At 27.6% G+C, this 9,510-nt stretch overlaps 1 protein-coding gene across 1 annotated transcript in view; it reads left to right on the top strand.

The window, feature by feature from the left end:
* The window catches only part of LOC111638342 (sodium channel protein para-like), a 43,437-nt gene that overhangs the window by 24,651 nt on the left and 9,276 nt on the right, over positions 1 to 9,510 (top strand). The window contains exons 6-8 of the mRNA XM_023384039.1: positions 2,841 to 3,894; positions 8,028 to 8,265; positions 8,351 to 8,621. Coding sequence (XP_023239807.1) covers positions 2,841 to 3,894; positions 8,028 to 8,265; positions 8,351 to 8,621 — 1,563 coding nt within the window. The remainder of the gene's footprint in view (positions 1 to 2,840; positions 3,895 to 8,027; positions 8,266 to 8,350; positions 8,622 to 9,510) is intronic.

Raw genomic sequence — 9,510 nt, 5'->3', positions numbered from 1 at the left:
CTCTTTATAAAATAATGATTTACTACGATAACTACAAAGAACAGTTAATTATGACTCAGAATGATGCTTTGTTTGTTTTAACCGTAATTTTTTAAACTCAGATAATTAGCAAAAACTATTATTAATATATATAACCCATTCATTTCGTGTCCGTCCCGTAACCGTTTGATAACGGACACTAGAGGCGCCCCTATCGTGTGTCATATTTCAAACATTCAAATTAACAATTTTAATTATTATTATTCATTTGGCCCATAAATTATTATTTGGTCAATATAACAATATAAATAATTCAGTATATTTGTAATAGGAATTTATTATTTCAGGGACTTATATCTCGCGAAGGATCGTGAGTAGGGGTATGGTTCCTTTGACTTTATTGTTTGCACAGGGGCTACAGTTTGGGGGGGTCGCCACCTCTTCATTTGGAGGGTAAATCTTACCATTGGGACTTTAACAGAGCTGTACAGCATATTGATAGGAACAAGAAAGTCAAAGGAACCGTGCCTCATGGAAATTTGTAAATAACGCCCACTAGGGGGGGCGTCCCAGGCTACTAGTAGTTTAAGAAATTATAGTTTTAGTCATCAGATTCATTCTCTGTGTTCTTCATAATCTTCAATAATGTAGATTGAATAAAAAAGGAATAATATGGCTTATGTTATGGAAATATTATGTTGGGTTATGTTAAGGAATGTTTTCGGATATTAGAATTTTTATGGGCAATCAAGGATCTATTCATATCATTCTATAAGAAACCATCACATTTTGATAATCACAATGTTTGTTTTCAATGTGTAAATTATTTAGATATTGTTCAAAGTAGAAAGATATGAATGATGAAATCAAGATATTTGTAAGATAGTTTAGGAATTATAATTTTCTAAATTGATGTTAATAAGATATAATCACATAATTTTGTCTTACAAAATTAATTGATAATGGTGCAATCCTATATTGATCAAGTTTTTTTTTATATATTAACTAATATTAAATTAAAAATATAAATCATTTTATTTCTGAAAAGTTAAAAGTGAGAAGGCACAAGTATATTGGAATATATAATTAATAACATATTTATTTCATATGATCAAGAATGAAAAAGAAACTGGGCACACAACAGTTAGTATTTACTCAGCATGTGCAGATAATTAATCTTATTTTGAAATTGGTATCAAGAATGAGTTCTGATATTAAACTTTTAATTTACAGCCTTTAATCTTAAGTTTTTTTTATATTTTAAAATTAATATTTAAAAGCCATTATTATTTGAATCTTTATGTGAATTATATTGAAGAAAATGTCACTGATTATACTGCCTAATAAATATTAAAATTTTAATTTAAATGAATATTTTTTTTTTAATATAAGAACCAAAATTAAAATTTCAACATAATAGAAAATAACAAAATACAGTAAAATCTCTTCAAAACATATCTGCTACAAAAGGAACCTGCCTAAATAAAACATAAGCCTCAGAATGGAAAGATTTTCTATATAAAATACTATAAACTGGGAACATGTCTGATTAGAAACAGAAGACTGTTTGGGTAACAATTGCATAACATAATCTGAATAAAATGGAATTTATCAGCATAACCGTAGCTAAATTAAAATTCAATTAAAATACATTCCAAGGATATTGCATCCTCTGTACACTATATGCATATTTTGGTATTTTTAACATGTCTTTGAAAGATAAAACACTTACATTGGAGGAGAAACAATTCTAAATATGAATTGTGAAAGATTTTTTCAACTTTTCTCTTTTCCTATATTAATCAAAACAACCCTCTATAGAATACAAATCTGTCATCATGGGAAAATTCTGACTGGTATTGTGGAGTTCTGTTTTAAACAGATTTTACTGTACAAACATTCAGTTTTCATATTAATGAATAGCTCATAAGTTAATTTTTATGATGGTTTCTAACATATTTATTTTCAGTGTTAGTTCAAAGTCAAGAATTGTAATCCAAATTTTATTTACTTTGTTCATTATCAGATTTACAATTGAATACATGAATGGATGAAGGTATTATGTTACAATTATTCAAAACTTGATTGTTGCATGGATGAAGGTGCAATATATTCATCTCTCACATACTATCATTAAAGATTTCAGGAATTAAACAATACTGTAATATTGTCTGCATTACACTATTTCGTGCATATATTTATACCAAAAAAAATTACATAGTAAAAATTTAAACATCAGTTCACTCAAAACTTTGATTTTCTAAGATAGCATCTTGTCATTTCTCACTCATGTCCTCAATTGTTAAATATATATTTTTGAAATATATATTCTGTTTGCAAAGAGAAAAGTATCATCATCATAAATATAATTTAATTGAAATAATGACTATATATTAAGAATAATTTATTAAAGTTAAAATTGTAAATAATTGAAAACAGAAATTTATTCTATAAAAAATGCCATTATTCTAAAATGTATATAACATTGAAAGTTGTTAAATATAAGTTGCAAGCTGCACAAGTTATAGACAGTGCACTGTTTATTAGACTAAATACAATATTTCTCTCTAAAGCAGATTTATGTTGTACAGATCAGTTTAGTTATATATACAAGGTGATCCAGAAGTTGTGTGTTATTATTTATGATTTAGTCACTTCATAGAAAGTAATAAATTGGAATCATGAATAACAACATGTAGCTGTTCCAAACTAATTTTAACCATTTTTAAAATAGTTTTAAAATATAGTTCAATTAGCTGACTTAGATTACCAAGTATATATTAAATTTTATTAATTTATTTAAATTGCATTATAATTTATTTAGTGAAAAGATGCATAACATTCTTATTTTCTTTTTATAGGCATTGCAATCAAAGATCTGATAGCAAGTTATTTTGTGTCACCTACTCTTCTTCGTGTGGTTCGTGTTGTGAAAGTTGGTCGTGTCCTCAGGTTGGTCAAAGGGGCCAAAGGGATTCGAACCTTGCTTTTTGCTCTTGCCATGTCTTTGCCAGCACTCTTTAATATTTGCCTTCTGCTTTTTCTAGTTATGTTTATCTATGCCATATTTGGAATGTCTTTTTTCATGACTGTAAAACATCGTGCAGGCATTGATGATAATTTTAATTTTGAAACATTTGGTCAATCAATGATTCTTTTATTTCAAATGTCAACATCAGCAGGTTGGGATAGTGTGTTATTAGGTATTATGGACGACAGTGATTGTGAACAAGGTTCTGAAGATGAAGGTATTGAAGGAAATTGTGGTAAACCAGGTGTGGCAGTTGCCTACTTGATCTCCTATTTAATTGTCAGCTTTTTAATTATAATTAATATGTATATTGCCGTCATTCTTGAAAACTACAGTCAAGCCACAGAAGATGTACAGGAAGGCTTGACAGCAGATGATTATGATATGTATTATGAAATATGGCAGAAATATGATCCAGAAGGTACACAATATATCAAATATGAAGATTTGAGTGACTTCCTTGATGCTCTAGAAGAACCACTGCAGATTGAGAAACCTAATAAGTACAAAATCATTGACATGGATATCACAATATGTAAAGATGATCTTATGTATTGTGTCGACATTCTAGATGCACTGACCAAGGATTTCTTTGCAAGAAAAGGTACTGCTATAGAAGAATCTGCAGAGCTTGGAGAAGTTGCTCCTAGGAAAGATGTAGAAGGTTATGAACCAATCAGCAGTACGCGTTTCCGTCAACAGGAAGAATACAATGCTCGTGTTATTCAAAGAGCATGGCGTCATTATAAAGGGTGTAGTGCTACTGAACCTCGTCAGCAACAGACTGCAATTGTTATTGAAAGTGATGGCCATGTAACTAGAAATGGTCACAAAGTTGTGATTCATTCTAGGTCACCAAGTGTTACAAGTCGTTCCACAGATGTGTGATATTTATAAACAGGGAATGGGGGCTTTCTACATCAACATTATCTACACAGAAATTGGTTGATGAATGATCGCTGACAATATCTGCATGAAGTGTATATTTTTATATTCTTTATGCACGGGTTGAGTACCAGTCTGCTTGCAACACCTGTACTTGGTTGACATAAACCAATGTTTTCCATGTTATTTTTCTAATGACTGATTAGTTGTAATTATGGTCTATTTACACTACTTGTAAATATGCAAACTAAAAAAAGGGATAAAGGTCCCATTCTTGTTGCTACAATAGGATAAATGTGGAGGCATCTAAGTTTTACTTTGTTTTATATATATTATGATTTATAGACATTTTACGGATTTTAGAATGTATTTTTTATTACATATGATGTTATGACATAACAAAGTGCTTTTATTTACAAAGTTTCCAGAGTTTAAAGGAAAAATATGTCAGAAATTACTAGAGAGTGATTGTTAAATTTGTTATTATCATTATTCTGAAAGTTTGTTTTTTACTTGTGTATATAAATTATATATATATATTATATATAATACATAAATGGGAGCAGAATTTGTACTGCTTCTCTAACATGTTAAATTTATTCAAAGGAAAGAGATGCAAATTATTTAAGTTTTTGTTACCTAATATAATTTATTTATTTTTTAGCACTTTGGACATTTAATCAATGCCAAATGAAATGAATGTTTTAACTAGAAAACTTCAGTGCCCACCATTTACACAGAATGTGAAGGATGTAAATGTGATTCCAATAGAAATATGATTCTGTATCAGTAACAACTCACAGGTGGGTTGGAGGTGGTTCTTGTTAAGTTAGCTGTTTTCAAAAACTAAATTCGAAAGATTCTGTTTAAGAACAGGGTTTCTTATAAGAAGAAATATAAAAATGTAAGGGGATCATTCCCCTTATCAGTGATAATGTATCTATAAGAATCTTCCTCAGTTTTTCTGCTTCCTAAGCTGATGGCATTAAAAATTTTGCACTTACGAATAGATTCATGTTATCAGCATCAAGCTGTGAAATTGGGTGGCAAACAACTTCAGCTATGTTACAAGAGTGTTGTTATAAAAGGAGTATACAGCTTTGAGGGTATAGGGGTGGGAAAATCAATGCTTAATTATCTCATGTCCTAATACCTCTGCACTGTACCTTTAAAAACACTCTACAAAGCTCAGTTTTCCTGCCGCTTTTAAATGAGCAGAGAAAGTGAAAGAGTGATAAGAGTAACTAATCTACAAAGTTATTGGCTGAGTTCAGAAGTTGGACTTTTGGCCACCAGACTTTGAAAAGCAGAGATTATCAAAACTCTGCAAAATCTTAAGAGATTTTATTTATCATGTGCCTTTCTGCGTTGTTACTGTTGTCACAAGAAAGCATAATCATTGCATCATAAATCAGCTTCCCACGCAACAATACTTGCTTTCTTATATCCTTTCCAACATTTTTCAAGCCATATAGATAAGACTATGGTTTCTTTTCAAAGTGCACAACATTATTTCATAAAAAGAAAAAAATGAAGCAGATCTCACCATTGGCTTGATGTCTATACTGCTAGTATATATAAAAGCTCAAGACTGCAAATAATTTATAATATCCTATACCACACTATGCATTGGATTTTATTTGAACACAACTAAAGTGGTGGTTGTATAATTAATTCTAAATGTCAAGAATATAAAGGTTTTTGTTAGTTTCTTCTCTTCTGGGAAAATCATCACTCCATGTAAAAAAAATCAGAAAAATCTAGCATAAATTATCGCCTGTTATACATAGCAGGAGCTAGTATAGAATTATTACCTAACTCCAATCCTAGTAACTTAGTTGCCACTGAAATAGGCACTCTAGCATTCATGAAAGTTTTATTAGCTTTGAAAACAATGCAATCACAGGATAAAACATTGAAGAGGAATATGATACATTCCTGTCATCCTGTCTGTTCTAGTGAAAAAAAAATTTAAAAAATATATGAAAAACTTATGTTTCAAAGAGCCTGAACTCTAACTCTTAACTACAAAGCATGGCTTTGAGAATGACAAGTTTATAATGGAAGAATCTGCTATGCTGAAGATTGCTTCAAGACCTTGACTCGCCATTTCCATCTTACCACCCAGTTTCAATCATTTTCTCAATTATGCCTTTTCAGCTTGTACTTACTTTGTAAAATGTTTCACAGTTTGTACCATACTGCCTGTAAATACATCATTGAATAAATTTTTGATAATTTATCACAACGAACCAATGCTCAAGCCAAAGTCTGCTGCATTGTGATTTCTTGACTAAATTAATCTTTACACTTCAACAAAAGCTAACTTACACGACGACGGTATGAAAATTCGTCTCGGAAGCAACTAATCATCACACGTTTACTATTAGCATTTATTGTTGTTTAAAGCTATAAATATTGAACCAAATAATATAGAAAAAATTTTATAATTGCAAAAAATCATAGATTTAAGATAAAATATTTTGATTGAGTTATGTATAAAATTTTTTAAAAAAATGTCATTTTATTCTAAAAATTTATCAACTAACTCATAAAATAATAGATTTGTATATGAATCTCATAAACATAAAAATTTAAGTTTGTTTTTAAATCAAATTTTCTCTGAAGTACATCTAAAACTACATTTTAATGGGAAATTTTTGTATTTATAATCTCCTTTAACATGTTTACTAATTGTTTTCCCATGTTATTGTTTGAGAATATCAAAAAAAATGGTAAACAATAAAAATATTATGGGTCCAACAAAACATCGAATAAGTTTTTTCCAGTCTTTGGCATAATTATTTCAATTTGTAAATTTACAAAACACACACATCAAAATAAGATTACAAAAATTTTAACTGTCATCACTTTTTAATCAAAAATTATTACATTTATTTTAGGAAATATTTAATTTTGATATAAATAAATTTTAAAATGTTAGTTATTACTATTCATTTTAAATTATTTTCTTTTATATGTAGAAAGATTTGTGTTCTTCATTCAAAGAAGGATATATGGTTAATTTGAAATACAAGATTATAAACAAACACATAACTCAAAAAATTCTACTTATAAATTTGTAAAAAAAAAAAAAACACTCATTATTTATTGGATATAAAGTAAGTAAATTTTCTAGAGCTAATTTGGTATTCATTTATTATATGCATTATTATTTTTTTAACTGTAAATAAATATTATTTCAAGTTTTTTGCTAAACTAATACATGTAAATATTAATGACAGACAAAATTCCATTGCATATTCATTTATTCAAGTATATATTGTTTCAATCTAAGTTATTAAATATTCCTCTTCTATTATTCTATTATAAGAATGACTGAATGATATGAAAGAAAGTCTAATAATTAAGACAGCAACAATGGTACTTAAGCTGTTTATCCTAATAATAAAAATTTCGCTTTTTATATTTTAAATTAACTAATTATAATTATATTAAATGTATTCTATTAAAAATTATAATATTTTTATTAAAATATAATTTAAATGATGACATAAATAACATGGAATCATATATATAATAACCACTAAATAAATGTGATATACATACTACATGCCTGCTTGACAAAAACAAAACAAAAAATTTAAATTTGAGTTTAAATTGAAATCAAATTTTTTATCTTTTGAATTCACGCTAAATGCTCCACCAAGTTAATCACTCAAATTAATTATTAGGTTTCTATTTCATCTATTATTTGCTCATTAATAAATTAATGGTTCATTTATCTATGAAAGATTCCATGTTAAATGTTACTTTAATAAATAAGTGATACTGTTAAATCATAACATAAATAAGCTATATATATTTAATTTATTTGAGAATTTTAAGAGAGTCACTACCTGAATTGAATCTAAGTTAAATGAATTTAATTATGATTTTAAAAATAATGAATTCTTTTTATTACAAAAATTTGATATTGTCAAATTTTTAATTAATAAAACATTTAGAGTGGAATTTACGGCAAGTTAGTTTTAAAAATTTATAGAATGGAGTTTATTAAAATTTATTTGTGGTGTTTTAGACATAAACTTAAAATAATTTATACAATTGATTTAACAACAACTTTTAAGATATTTTCAATATATTTCAATATAATTTACATTTCATAAAGTAATAATGTGACATACAAAAGCAAATATTTGTTTTGTATATTTCCCAATTCAATTTGGCTATTGGAAATATCTATAATAATGATCATGATCCAATTATCNTTTACTAACACTGTAAATAACTTTTATTATTTAGGGGGTTCCCTTGAGATGTTTATGACAGAGGACCAAAAGAAATATTATAATGCCATGAAAAAAATGGGAGAGAAGAAACCTGCAAAAGCTATTCCTCGACCAAGGGTAATTTAAATTTTCACCACAGTACATTTTTATATAATACCTATTATTAATCAAAATAATAAATATTTATTATTTTCTTTTTCAGTTTAAATTACAAGCAGTTGTATTTGATCTAATTACTAACACAAAATTTGACATGGCAATCATGTTATTTATTGGACTTAATATGTTGGTGATGGCAATGGAACATTATCATCAGACTGAAACGTTTGACAGTATTTTAGAAAGATTAAATATATTCTTTATTGCCATTTTCACTACTGAGTGTGTATTAAAAATGTTTGCGCTTAGGTGGTATTATTTCAAAGAGCCATGGAATGTATTTGATTGTGTGGTTGTAACTTTGTCCATTTTAGGTAAGACATTTTATCTTTGGTTAAATTATTATGGTTAAAATGTTTTAATATTGTCTGTTAATCAATTCAAAATATACACAATAAATATGTTAATTTATTACAAATTAAACATATTATTATTTTAGCTTATTTTTTTATTACTTTTTAAGTTCATTTTGTTCTTTTCATTTTCTTTCATTATTAATTATTTTATATTATATTATATTATTATGCAAATTAATATAAAAATAACTTAAAGTAAAATCTGTTTATTTTTGGTCACATGTTTCCCTTTCCCTATTTACTATGTGTTAAAATGACCTAGTTTAATGCTAGTTTAACGCTTTGTCGTCTAGGAATTTATCCCTAGCATTAAGCAGTCTCTCACTGTAACTAGAAACTCCTTGTCAAGCATGATGGAATATTTTTTGAGAAAGCAGAGATTGAAGAATTGAGGAGAGTAGAGATTTTAAGAAATTCAAAAAGAGTTGCTAATATTTCTAATTGCTCAAGTCGAACTTGACATGGTCTGTTTCTGCAGCCTTTGACAAAACCATTGTTACTTGATGTTGCTCATCAGACTTCAGGGGTCTCAGTTGTTATTATTCTTTTAGATCTAGAATTTACCTGACCAATTTTACTATTACACTTTCCCCTAAGCATTTTTTTTTTTGGACAAAATAGCAAGTTTTTAAAATTCCACATTGATAAAACAACGATGAATTGTATGCAAGTTGAGCAACAACACTTTCTAAATAATGGGTTTATTAAATTGTCACTTCCAATTGGATAACAGAGTATCACATGGTCACTATGGAAAGCTTTTTAATTAATAGAAGTGACAGAATGCAGCTATCTTTTTTTTTTTTTTTTAAGTTTAAATTTAATAAAGTAAGTTTAAAATATGCCA

Source organism: Centruroides sculpturatus, unplaced genomic scaffold (assembly GCF_000671375.1).
Source record: "Centruroides sculpturatus isolate CEXI.00-Female unplaced genomic scaffold, Cexi_2.0 scaffold1045, whole genome shotgun sequence".
Classification (NCBI taxonomy): domain Eukaryota; kingdom Metazoa; phylum Arthropoda; class Arachnida; order Scorpiones; family Buthidae; genus Centruroides; species Centruroides sculpturatus.
The sequence above is the reverse complement of the archived record's forward strand: the minus strand, read 5'-3'. Positions and strand labels throughout refer to the sequence as shown.